The sequence below is a fragment of the Eschrichtius robustus genome, chromosome 1 (genome assembly GCF_028021215.1).
Source record: "Eschrichtius robustus isolate mEscRob2 chromosome 1, mEscRob2.pri, whole genome shotgun sequence".
Classification (NCBI taxonomy): Eukaryota; Metazoa; Chordata; class Mammalia; order Artiodactyla; family Eschrichtiidae; genus Eschrichtius; species Eschrichtius robustus.
Window position 1 is genome coordinate 119,194,317 of NC_090824.1, and position 12,562 is coordinate 119,206,878.

Sequence of the window (12,562 nt, forward strand, 5' to 3'; positions counted from 1 at the left end):
GCATAAAGGGTGAGGAAATGAACTAAGGAAAAAACAAGGCAACCAGCACAGCCCGTCAGCTAGAAACAGAATAATTAAGCTCTACCAAAGGCATCAGGTCATTTGGCCAGTCATCTACCCTAAGGCCAGGGTTCAAGCTCAGTGCTGATGAACACCATGGTCACGTGGACCCACAGTCATCCAGAAAGGCCTGTTTGGACGAGCATTTGGTTCTGAAGTGTCCTTGCTATTTAAAGTGTTTGGTTTTCCCTGAACTTTGAAGTCTTCCCTCATAATCTTCATTTAAACAGATGTAATTTTAACTTAATGTCCTCTTTTTACCCCAATTTTCCCTGGTAGTGAACAACAGTGAACCATGGAGCTGTATTTCGGTGAATATCAACATGTGCAGCAGGAATACGGTGTCCATCTGAGACTCGCAAGTGATGAAACCAAAAAATCAAGGAATTCCCAGCACGCTAAGGCAGGCTCCTACGGTGTCAGTATTCGGGTCCAGGGGATTGATGGCCACCCCTACATAGTCCTCAATAACACAGAGCGGTGCCTGGCAGGCACGTCTTTTCCTGAAGACGGGCCATCATTTCCGTCTCCAGTGACAAGTAACCTGCCTCTCCATTCCAGCAATGGATCTGTGCTCGAGGAGGACAGTGCAGAAGAACTGCAGCTGCCCGAAAACCCATATGCCCCACCCGGCCCAGTAAGAAACCTGAAACAGCCCTCTCTCTTTGAGGGCAAGAATGGAGTTCTAGATCACAAAGGCGAAGCGATGAAGCCCTCCCCCGTGCTGAACTTTCAGAGGCATCCAGAGCTTTTGCAGCCCTATGATCCCGAAAAGAATGAGTTGAACTTACAAAATCACCAGCCTCCTGAGAGTAATTGGCTAAAAGGTTTCGCAGAAGAAGGGACCAACAGTAAGACGGCTTGGACTTGCTCGCCCAAACCTAGCCATTCCCAGCCGACCAGACCTCCCTCGGAAGACCCGGCCAGATCCAGCGTGACGGCCATTCGACTGTGCAGCTCCGTGGTCATCGATGACCCCAAGAAGCAGACCTCGGTGTGCGTGAACGTTCAGAGCTGCAGCAAGGAGGGGCTGGCAGAGGAGGCCCTTGCCCCTAGCGGGAGGCCCCTACCCACCCCCCCGGAAGCCAAGAAAACCAGGCCCGACGTGCTTCCGTTCCGGCGCCAGGACTCAGCCGGGCCCGTGCTGGACGGAGCCCGGTCCCGGAGATCCTCCTCATCGTCCACAACTCCCACTTCGGCCAACTCTTTGTACAGATTTTTACTCGATGACCAAGAATGTGCCATCCATGCCGACAATGTGAATCGTCATGAAAACAGAAGGTATATCCCCTTCTTGCCCGGAACTGGACGGGATATTGATACGGGGTCGATTCCCGGCGTGGATCAGTTAATCGAAAAATTTGACCAAAAACCTGGGCTGCAGAGAAGAGGCAGGTCTGGGAAGCGAAACAGGATCAACCCGGAAGACAGGAAAAGGTCCCGAAGCGTGGATAGTGCATTTCCTTTCGGTCTCCAAGGGAACTCGGAATACCTGACCGAATTCAGCAGGAACCTGGGCAAGTCCAGCGAACACCTGCTGCGGCCGTCGCAGGTGTGCCCGCAGAGGGCGCAGGCACAGGAGCACCGGGGGAGGCAGGGCGGAGGGCGCGCCTTCGCCAGGCTGCAGGGAGCCCAGCCCAGGCCGCCCCTGCAGAACAAAGATGGGAAAGTTCCAGAAAACAAAGGTGGTCAGGAAAGTCCGACTGGGCACACATCCTCCCTCCCAGCACAGACTAAGAAGGGGGAGGAAATCAAAACAGCCACCGCTACGTTGATGTTACAGAATCGGGTGCTAGCAACTTCCCCAGACTCAGGTACCAAGAGGATTTCTGTGAAGACATTTACTTCCACCTCAAATACTCAGGTAATACTGGTTTGTTCCTTCTGAGTGATCTATCAATACATCCTGGCTGTAGGAATACATATCTTCCATCCTGAGTCAGTAATTGCACCATCTTGAATCAGTAATATTTTTAAGAGTTTTCCCCCTAGCAGTAGATTATGACCTACTGCTAATCGCTTGGTTTTCTAAGTAAATTCAAGTACCACTAGATTCCTGTTGTGTTCTTGTTTGTAAAGTAACTTGTCAAACACTGTAGAGAGGCTCGATTTTTCTTTTCGTGTATGTGTAAAATCTGAAAGTATGCAGAATTTGTTTCCAAAACAAGAGGCTCCGTCCTTAGGTTTATTTAGATGTATTAATTTTCCTCATGACGTTGAGTGACTGGATTAATTTCTGTCCTGAGAAATTAGGTTAATCCTAATTTAGGTTTATCCTGAAGTGATGGAATTTATTTAAGTGGTCCAGTTAGTGTTTTGGTAGTAACAGTAAAAAAATAATGATATTGATAAAAATGATACTAAGGTTGGTAAGTACCAGTCACTCTTTGTTATGTATTATAGGATCGCACCAACCCTTTGAAGGGTTAACCCTATTAACTTCTATTTACAGGCGAGAAAATTGAGGTGAGGAAAAGTTAAGTAACTTACCCAAGGTTACAGAGCTACTAAGTGGTGGAACCAGTTGTAATGAGCATCCTTACCTGAGGAATCCTTTCTGGGAAGCAGGAATGTGTTTGGAAGCTTCTGCTGTGGGCTTGTGCCTTTTTCTTGGAAGCGTCATCCTGTGATCTAATAACAGACATTGTGTTCCAGGCCACACCGGATCTGTTAAAAGGCCAGCAAGAACTCACTCAGCAAACCAATGAGGAGACGGCCAAGCAGATACTTTACAATTACCTCAAAGAAGGGTTAGTGATTTTCCTTCAAGGAGCAAAGTATTGTCCTTCCTGGTGGGCCTCTTAATTTTCTTTTCTGAGACCTTGTGTTTTACCCTCCCTTCCTGCCCTGGGTGAGCCATTTCAGGGTGCAGACTCCATGGCTGGAGTTGTCATAACAACATTTAAGTCTTGGGTGGAGGAGGGTGAAGAGCAGGGGAAGGAAGTGTGGGGAAGAACATCCTACTTTAAAAGTTAAAAATGAATATGTTTTTAAAATGATTCTTTACTGTTTCAGAAACAAATTCAAAGATAGGAAGAATGTCTACTGTTCAGTTTTGAACTGAGTCTGTCGTCGCCTTGAGTTTGTCCGTATGCACACAGGGATAATCGATCGTCCCTTATTAGAAATTACAAATAAAATACCTCCTCCCCTCCCGAGAGTTGACATTGGCCGGGAGCCCCTGCTTCCATTATTTTTAAAGCATGTATGAGTCATTTAAAAGCAGTGCTTTCCACTTACTTATCTAGGAGGATGAGTTTGAATAATCTGGTTTTCAGTCCTTACTTAGATACCAACTGAGCTGGAATTCTAGGCCAGGAATTTGAAGTTTCTGTTTCAGTTCTCTCATCAGATATGATTAAAAAGAAGAAAAGCTTTATAGTCTGACATGACTGAAAGTCACTTGGCAAATACTCATTGGTATCAGAATACTTCATAGTTTTATATAGTGCCTTACAATTTTCTGTCAGTAATATAGAGCTGACAGAATCATTCAAAATATAAGATAGGGGCTCTTTTGGAAAAAAAAAAAAAAAGTAAAGAGATTCTTCTAGCTAAGAACTAATTATTAGTGGCTTTCTGTGAAGGGTTTTACCATGAGAAGATTAAGGTAGAAGAACTTCTAACATTTAAAATTCTTTCTCTACATTCTTTTATTTTTTTGAACCATCATTTATTGAGAGACTGGTGAGACAGACTTTAGTGGGAGGCACCTATTTAAGGAAACTTACTTAAAAATTTTTTTCCCTGGGCTTCCCTGGTGGCGCCAGTGGTTAAGAATCCACCTGCCAATGCAGGGGACACGGGTTCGAGTCCTGGTCCGGGAAGATCCCACATGCTGTGGAGCAACTAAGCCCGTGTGCCACAGCTACTGAGCCTGTGCTCTAGAGCCCGCGAGCCACAACTACTGAAGCCTGCGCGCCTAAGAGCCCGTGCTCCGCAACAAGAGAAGCCACCGCAATGAGAAGCTGGTGCTCCAAAACGAAGAGGAGCCCCCGCTCACTGCAGCTAGAGAAAGCCCGCGTGCAGCAACAAAGAGCCAACGCAGCCAAAAATAAATAAAATAAATAAATTTTTAAAAAAAAGAAAGAAAGAAAATAAGGGGAGAGGGCTTCCCTGGTGGCGCAGTGGTTGAGAATCTGCCGGCCGGTGCAGGGGACACGGGTTCGAGCCCTGGTCTGGGAAGATCCCACATGCTGCGGAGCAACTAGGCCCGTGAGCCACAACTACTGAGCCTGCGCGTCTGGAGCTTGTGCTCCGCAACAAGAGAGGCCGCGATAGTGAGAGGCCCGCGCACCGCGATGAAGAGTGGCTCCCGCTTGCCACAACTAGAGAAAGCCCTCGCACAGACACAAAGACCCAACACAGCCATAAATAAAATAAAATAAATTAATTAATTAATTTAAAAAAAAAAAGAAAATAAGGGGGGAGATACCCCTCCATTTAAAAAAAAATTTTTTTTTTCCTAAGTGCCAGGTATGTGTGATAGAAGGTGTGGGTAGTCCTTAATAGAACTTTATCTGACCATTACCTATGAAAGTCTAGACAAAGGGCAGCTGTGTTGACAACCTTGGCTTGGGGGATTTATCTTTTTAAACAAAGGCTAAAACAAGTTAAGATCACCGTGGATCATTCCTAGCGTCACACACATACAGGAGAGATTCCTCGTTGAAGTGAATATACGTCATTTGAATCGGCAAGCAACAAATTACTAAATTTTTATTGGATGTTATCTCCAAGCTTATTTAGAATGTGCTTGTGTCTCTTTCACATGTTTGGAAATGGGAACCCCTCTCCCAAATCGGGTGGTAACACTGAACAATTTGTTTGGAGAAAAATACACCGTCTATCCTGCCCTCCTCACACTGGTTGTGTCTGTAGCCTTAATTAATTCACGCCTCTTGTGATTTATCTTCTTAAAGGGCTTGCTGTTTGTGTGTCGTGGCACATAGAATAGTCTGAGGCCAACGGTTGTGCCCTCATTGTTTTTTTTTTTTCCAGAAGCACCGATAATGATGATGCTACTAAGAGGAAGGTCAACCTGGTCTTTGAGAAAATCCAGACGTTGAGGTCTCGAGCGGCAGGGAGCGCGCAAGGAAATACTCAAGTAAGGCGGAGCTCTGTATTTTGTAGAGGGCATTTCACGTGGAACCTGGCAAACAAATGGCTTTCTTCAGTCTGTACTTCTGGTTACAGTAGTTAGTGGGAAGTTTCCTGAGTAGTAAGCAGTACCGAAGATGGAACAGCATGTTTTAAATATTGCTGATTTGCACCCAGCCTTTTTTCTAGAAAGGTTTTAAGAAATTTTATTTAAAAATAAATCTATAAAATATAATAGGAGGAAACAATAGGTGGTACAATTTAGAAAGGGAAAAGAAGAATAGGAAGAATGAAATGAAGCATGGGATGGAGAGCCCTAGTGTCATCGTAGGCAGGTTTGAAAAGTAAGTGTGAACGGGCGTGGACCCAAGTTCTCAAACTTCAGAGACTAAGAAATAAGAGAATCAAACTAGAGAATGTGGAAGAGAGACTGGTGGGCTGACCAGCGTGGGCCGAAGGGAAAGGAAGGAGTAGAGTGGGGCTAAATTCTCTTTAAAAAAACTGCCTGTTTAATTTATTGTACTGAATTTTAGTTGGGACTTGGAGATTTTTTGTTAAAGGAGGACTCATCCCCTATTTGATGAACATGTACTATATGCTAGACATACCTTGTGCCATGAAAAGAAGCAGCATTTAAGAGGGACGACTAAAATCTTGTCCCTCAATTCTATGCCACCTTGAATGCCGCATTTCTTGCTTGGGCATCTTTCCTTTTCCCTTCTGGGGGGAATTCTGCACTGGAAGGAAGGAAGATACCCAGAGGCAGGTAACAGGGAGTTGGTCTATTGCTTCTTTTTTAACTTTGGAAACATATGAATAAAGGATATTTATAGGCATCAACTACCCTTTTTTCTCTACTGTTCCGTATTCCCCTTGCACTCAGTTAACCCATGACTGCTGCTCTGGCATCAAATAAAAACATTTTTCAATTTATCCGTAGAAATAATATTTAAAATATATAAGCACATTTTATTATATATCTTTATATAGATGTATTTTATTATTATATATTATGTATTTATATTATATTTATAAATATATAAAATATTTTTATATATGCACACACACACAGTTCCCACTGGGGAACCTTTAAATTATACACCTTGCTTATAGGCAGGTTTCAGGAACTCTACACAGTTTTTTAAATTGGGTTAGGATTTTTTTTGCTAAATCTCTTAAATCCAAATCATCACCATTACTGTTGCTTTGCATTAACCTGCATATTCTCCTGGAGAATGCATCCTTTGGTCTTGATGTTAAGATTGTCATTGTGGTTCCAGACTAGGGTATCCAGCCTAAACTGGGGAAGTTGGGGTAGCCCTTCTGGAGTTGATAACACTAATGATGTCTCAAGAGATCATAGAATTCTCCCAGAGAAGGGAAAGGAGAGCATTCTAGGTAGAGGGAACAGAACAAAAAACATAAACTATAAAGAGGTGTGTGCTTGCCATGTTTAGGGGACTAGAGGTAATGTAGTGTAGCTGGAGAAGAGAGCTAGGATATGGGGACCAGGCACCAGGTAGGCAGGACCTTGTAGATCATGTCAATTTTCATTTCAGGCCAAAGGTGATAGGCTTCCACTGATGGACTTTAAACAGCAATGAGTAGTGTCGTATTTATAAAAATTCATTTCTTTGTAGTTTTTGGAGAGAGGTAAGATTAGAGGACGGGAGACCAGTTAAGCAGCTGCTGCTTCTTAATCAAGCCAGAGATGATGAGACGATGAACTTAGGCTCTTAGACTTCTGGCTCTGATGACAGTGCCGTGACTGCTTAATTGCACACATTTTTCTACTCCCCTCATCTCTCGCTTTATGAATCTGATTATTTGCTGGCAAAGGTTTTGGAGTTTTATATTTTGGTGGCAGTTAAGTGATTTCGTGCAAGAGAACCCTCTCCCTTAATGGGCTAAGACCATATTGGAAAGCCATGAAGCAGGCAGTTTTTGTTTGGGAAAGAACAATCTACAATTTCCCTCCTTGGGTTAGATTTACATTTCTAAGATAGATTGTTCTCATTTTGCCTAAGAAAATTGGAAGTGCTGTGTTTCTGTTGACTGTTGGTTTCTGGTCTGCTTCATAGGAGTAGATGAGGAAGTACCTCATTCTAAGTTCATGCATGACTCACACCTGGATTCAGGTGCCTGAGAGCCAAGACACTGCCTTTTCTGGTTTTGATTTCTGCTTTTACCTTTTCCCCTCCCTTTTAGTTGTAGTTTTCTAACCACTTTGCTGTAGGATTTTAGCCGAATCCTTTTGAGAGTGTCATCCTGTTGTTAATGTTCATGCAAGAAAAAAATAAAGCATCTTGATCATTTAACTTAGGATATTTTTGCAATTAATCATAGGCTTCTAATTCTTCATCTGAAGTCAAAGATCTCTTGGAACAGAAAAATAAGTTGACCACAGAAGTGGCTGAACTTCAGAGACAGCTTCAACTAGAAGTCAAGGTATCTGATTTTTCTTTATGCTATTTTATTCTGTTCCGTCTTGATTGATAAAGAATATTTTAAGTACCTTGGGTTGCCCAAATGAAGTGAAAACAAATTTTTTTTTCCCAAAAGAAACATTCTTCCCATTGCTGAGCAAATTCCTGTATATTTAGTTCCTGCTGCCCAAAGAACTTTTTTTTTAAGTAACCAAAGCACATAGAGAATGTTGGCTTTGACAGAGTAATAGAAACGCTGTTGGATTCAGACAGGCAAATTGGAAACTAAATGTATATAAAACATCTGGACTAAGTAATAGAAAGAGCAGAATGTGATTTAGCTGTGTTTGTGTTTCTCTTTTAGAAGTATTACAATTCATTAAGTGTTTAGTGTTCTTTCTAGATGCGAACTCCCATGCCTTTATTACATAGTTCCATCAAGTTGTTTAATAATCTAAGTGCAGGGACATGGAGTCCATCAGAGATTAGAAGGAGGCTTCAGTGGGATGACATTAATGTACGGTGGAGGTGCTTTAACATCACATATTCTTATTAGAATCAGCAGAACATCAAAGAAGAGAGAGACAGAGTGAAAGCAAACTTAGAAGCACTCCAAAGTCAACATGAAAGCAAGGTAGAAGAGAATGCCGAGCTGCAGCGGCGGCTGGAGGGATGTGAAGGGGAGCTCCGGAGACACCTGGAGGAGTAAGTTCTGGCCCAGAGCCTGTGCCCTTCCTGGTTTCCTGCAACAATGGAGCCAGACACTTTTTTTTTTTTTTAATTAATTAATTAATTTTTGGCTGGATTGGGTGTTCATTGCTGCGTGCGTGCTTTCTCTAGTTGCGGCGGGCGGGGGCTACTCTTTGTTGCGGTGCACGGGCTTCTCATTGCGGTGGCTTCTCTTGTTGCAGAGCACGGGCTCTAGGTGCGCGGGCTTCAGTAGTTGTGGCACACAGGCTCAGGAGTTGTGGCACACAGGCTCAGTAGTTGTGGCACACAGGCTCTAGAGCTCAGGCTCAGTAGTTATGGTGCACGGGCTTATTTGCTCCGAGGCATGTGTGATCTTGCTGGACCAGGGCTCGACCCCGTGTCCCCTGCATTGGCAGGTGGATTCTTAACCACTGTGCCACCAGGGAAGCCCAAGCCGGATCCTTTTTGTCCGTTTAATTCTGCCCAACCTTCCAAATCTTTATAGGGCTGCTGACCCTTCCTTTTCTCCCTCTTATTCTTATAAAATTATAAAACTGGTGACGTGTAGACTGGTAAGCAGAATGAATTTAATAATTTAAAAATTCTTTGTGTACCTCAAAGGATATTTGTAAAGTTTCAGCCCTTAGAGTAGATCTCAGAGCAGTCAAGTGAGAAGCAAGGACTACTGAGTGGTGATATCTAAGGACAGATCTCAAAGAGCCTAGGCCCAGTCTCTAAAAAGCATGTGTCACATGACCTCCACAGTCTCCCACGTTCTGAATTTTGTCCTGGATAGTGCTGACCAATTTTGTGACCAGTGCTTATATACTTCTTTTGGGTCTTCAGAGAAGGAAAGACAAGCCCAAGATGGCCCTGCCATCATGTTGTGTTAAAATCTGTGACAAGAGGATTTGAAACCAAGGTGTGAAAATGGATGGTGCCATGAAGCCCACTGGCCATGACAGAAGCCTTAAGTGAGAGGTTAAGCAGGAGTGAAATCTAGAGGGAAATTCAAGAAAAACAGGACATTATATCATAAAAGCATTTGATTACCTTTGCCATTTTGATGGTGTAGTGTTTGCTTTTGAAACGTTCTTAGAGGTTAATTTCAGAAAAGAGGTTGGTAAGAAAAAAATCAAAATTTAGAGTGCAGTAAAGACTTTGCAAAATAAAAGGTAGAATAGTTGTGAGTTCCATTTAGAGCAAAGGTTGGCAAACTTTTTCTGTCAGATAGTAAATGCTTTAGGGTTTATGGGCCATATGGTCTTTGTTGGAACTGTTCAATTCTGCCATTGTATTGTGCAAACGCCATAAACAATACATAAATGAATGAGCATGGCTGTGTTCCAGTAAAACTTTATTTACAAAAGCAGGCAGTGGGCCAGATTGGCTCATGGGCCATAATTTGCTAACTCTCCTGGTCTAGAGTACTGGGGATGGGGTGGGGTAGGCTGGTAGGGAGTGGGGTGGCTTTAATGAAAACATTTATCATAAAAGTTGTGCTCTTTTTCCTGATTCCTTATCTTCTATGTCCAAATTCTAGTACCCTGTTATCTCCTTTTGGGGAGGAAATGTCACTGTATAACCTTTCCCATTACATTGGTTTGAGTTCTCACTTGTCTTCTTGTTGGGCACATTAGACTGTAGACATGAGTTCTTACCAGTGCCTTTCTGGTTTGTGATTTTCTGTTCAGTGCAGAACAGAAAATGGGAGGCTCCTTGGGGATTTAGATGACCCTGCTTGATGATCTGAAGCTCTGAAAGCAGACTGGATGAAAATAAGCAGAGGCCAGGAGAAACTCTCTCATGGGCTTCCTTTCCTGCCAGGCTGTTCCAGGTGAAGATGGAACGAGAACAGCACCAGACTGAGATCAGGGATCTCCAGGACCAGCTCTCAGAAATGCATGATGAATTGGACAGTGCTAAACAATCCGAGGACAGGGAGAAGGGGGCTCTGATTGAGGTAAGCGGGGCTGGGGTCAGGTGACAAGAGAAGCCCCCGTCTGCCTGGACAGTATGGGATGGGTGGGGGAACTGGGAGCCATACTCTGTTGCGTTTTTGTTCTACCTGCCCCTATGTTCCCTTCTGTGAGAGCATCATATGCAATAGTTTGTCTTAGGAAAATTTTCCGCCATACAGAAAAATAGAATAATGTGTTAACTGCCGTAGAGTCCCAATCCAAATCCAACAGTTATCAACATGTTGCCATATTTACTCCATTTTGTTCTTCTCTCCATCCATTCATTTTTCTCTTTTTTTCATTCATCTATCTATTCATCTTTAATTTTCATTGGAGTATCGTTGCTTTATATCTATTCATCTTTGCTGAACCATTTCAAAGTAATTTATAGATAAAACCACGTCTCACCCCTAAACTTTTCAGCATGCATTTGAATAGTTAGGGAATTTTCTTATAACCACAATACTATTATCACATCTGCAAAATTAATTCCTATGTTGTATTATATACAATATAATATATGGTCTTTATTCAACATTTGCCAGTTGTCCCTCAAGAGTATTTGCTAGTTGTTGTTTTTTCCCCAAGCCAGAATCCAGTCAGGAATCCCACATTGCTTTCATTATTCTCTCGCTCAGAGTTCATTTATCTTAGTATAGCCTCCCTTGTCCCTGCATCCCCTACTCCTTGCTCTTTTTCTCCCATCCCACTTCTGAAGAGCCCAGACCAATGCTCCACATTCTGGATTTTCTAATTGTTTCCTTATGGTGTCCATTAACTTGTTCCGCTCTCCCCTGTGTTTCTAGTAAATTTGAGTTTAGATCTAAACACTAACAGATTCAGGTTAAATTTTGAGCAAAGATACTTTGTAAGTAATGCGATTATGAAAAAACATTTAAAAGACATTAGTATTATATTAATGCCCATACACCACTTATCACAGGTTAAGTTTTTATTTGTTTAAAGCCCCCATAAGACTGTAAGTTCTAAGAGGGCAGAGTTGGTGATGGTTGGCTTAGCACTATATCCTCAGCAGTTATTCCAGTGGCTAGGACATACCGCACTCAGGAAATATTTGGTGGATGGCTGGATGGATGCATTTTGAATGAGTGAGTGAGTGAGTAAATGAATGAATCTACTTGCTCTATACACAGGCCGCCAGTCTGGCTTCTGCCCGTATCAGTCTATCCCCTATTGATATTATCAATCTGTGAGTCAGTGAATAAGGTTGATTCCTTCTTCTGCTTCCATTTGTTAATTATTATGGGTTTTTTCAGAGACAATTATTGTCTCTTCTCTGAATTAGATTACCATCCTGTTGAGGTGTTAGATACACATGTGTGAAATGATTAGAGAGCAAGAATAGGTTTTGAACATCTACATTTTTTTCTGGGGAATGAATCTAATTGAGGATCAGAAGAAGAGCTGTGCTGTGTAGATATTTTGATATCTGCTATAACTTTTTTTTTAATATCTTTATTGGAGTATAATTGCTTTACAATATTGTGTTAGTTTCTGCTGTATAACAAAGTGAATCTTTGCTATAACTTTAGCATCACCTGTGTCTTTGGCTTAGTTTTGAAGTTTAGTTCAGTTTAGCTAGCTTATAAAAGCTTTGGTTTGTAGGAACAGCCCAACAAATAAATGATACACAATTTAGAACAAAGCCAGAACAAACAAACAAAAAAACCATGAGAAAATAAAGGTAACTTGTTAGTATTTAACTTTCACTCTCTACTGCTTTTCCCCTAAGGGCTTGGATCTCATCTTTGTCCTTTTCTTGGGGTTAAAAGCTGCTGTCTCATAATTCCTTGTAGCTTCCTCTGTTTCAGCTGTCCATTGTTTTTTCTCACCCTCTTCCATGTTTACTTTGGAAGTCCTTGCCCAGGAGGGATTGTTGTTCCTGATCTTTAGGACTTAGCATCTCTCTTCCCCATGACTTGGCAGGGGTGGAGAGGAGAGTGGAGCGTTTGTGGCCGCAAGGCAGAGGCCTTCTCATGAATTCATTTTCACGTGGGCAGAGGGGGTCATTTTCTCTTCCCCCCCATGTGACCATCTCTTTGTCTCTGTTGAGACCACTTTCTCCTGAGAAAGCCTCAGGCCTGCTCCTTACCACCTGGTATTTCTTTTCATCCAAAGATTCCTTAAAAACCACTGCATTTGTGGTATTCTTCTGCTTCTCTTGGCTCTGTCTTCTTCTCAGGGCTCTGGGTTACAAAGACAAGGTACATTAGGATGGGGCTTTGAAGATATGTGTATTTATCACTGAAGTGTTAAGAAAATCACAGAAGGTGAAATTTTAAGATGGGGGGTGAGGGGCTTCCC

The 12,562-nt window shown here is 42.6% G+C and overlaps 1 protein-coding gene across 3 annotated transcripts in view; it reads left to right on the forward strand.

Annotated features, from left to right (window-relative positions):
* CGNL1 (cingulin like 1) overlaps window positions 1-12,562 on the forward strand; it is a 153,004-nt gene that overhangs the window by 53,271 nt on the left and 87,171 nt on the right. For all 3 annotated transcript variants that reach the window (XM_068552321.1, XM_068552331.1, XM_068552340.1), the window contains exons 2-7: window positions 340-1,924; window positions 2,716-2,810; window positions 5,062-5,167; window positions 7,507-7,608; window positions 8,143-8,291; window positions 10,104-10,239. In XM_068552321.1, coding sequence (XP_068408422.1) covers window positions 356-1,924; window positions 2,716-2,810; window positions 5,062-5,167; window positions 7,507-7,608; window positions 8,143-8,291; window positions 10,104-10,239 — 2,157 coding nt within the window. In that variant the 5' untranslated portion in view covers window positions 340-355. The remainder of the gene's footprint in view (window positions 1-339; window positions 1,925-2,715; window positions 2,811-5,061; window positions 5,168-7,506; window positions 7,609-8,142; window positions 8,292-10,103; window positions 10,240-12,562) is intronic.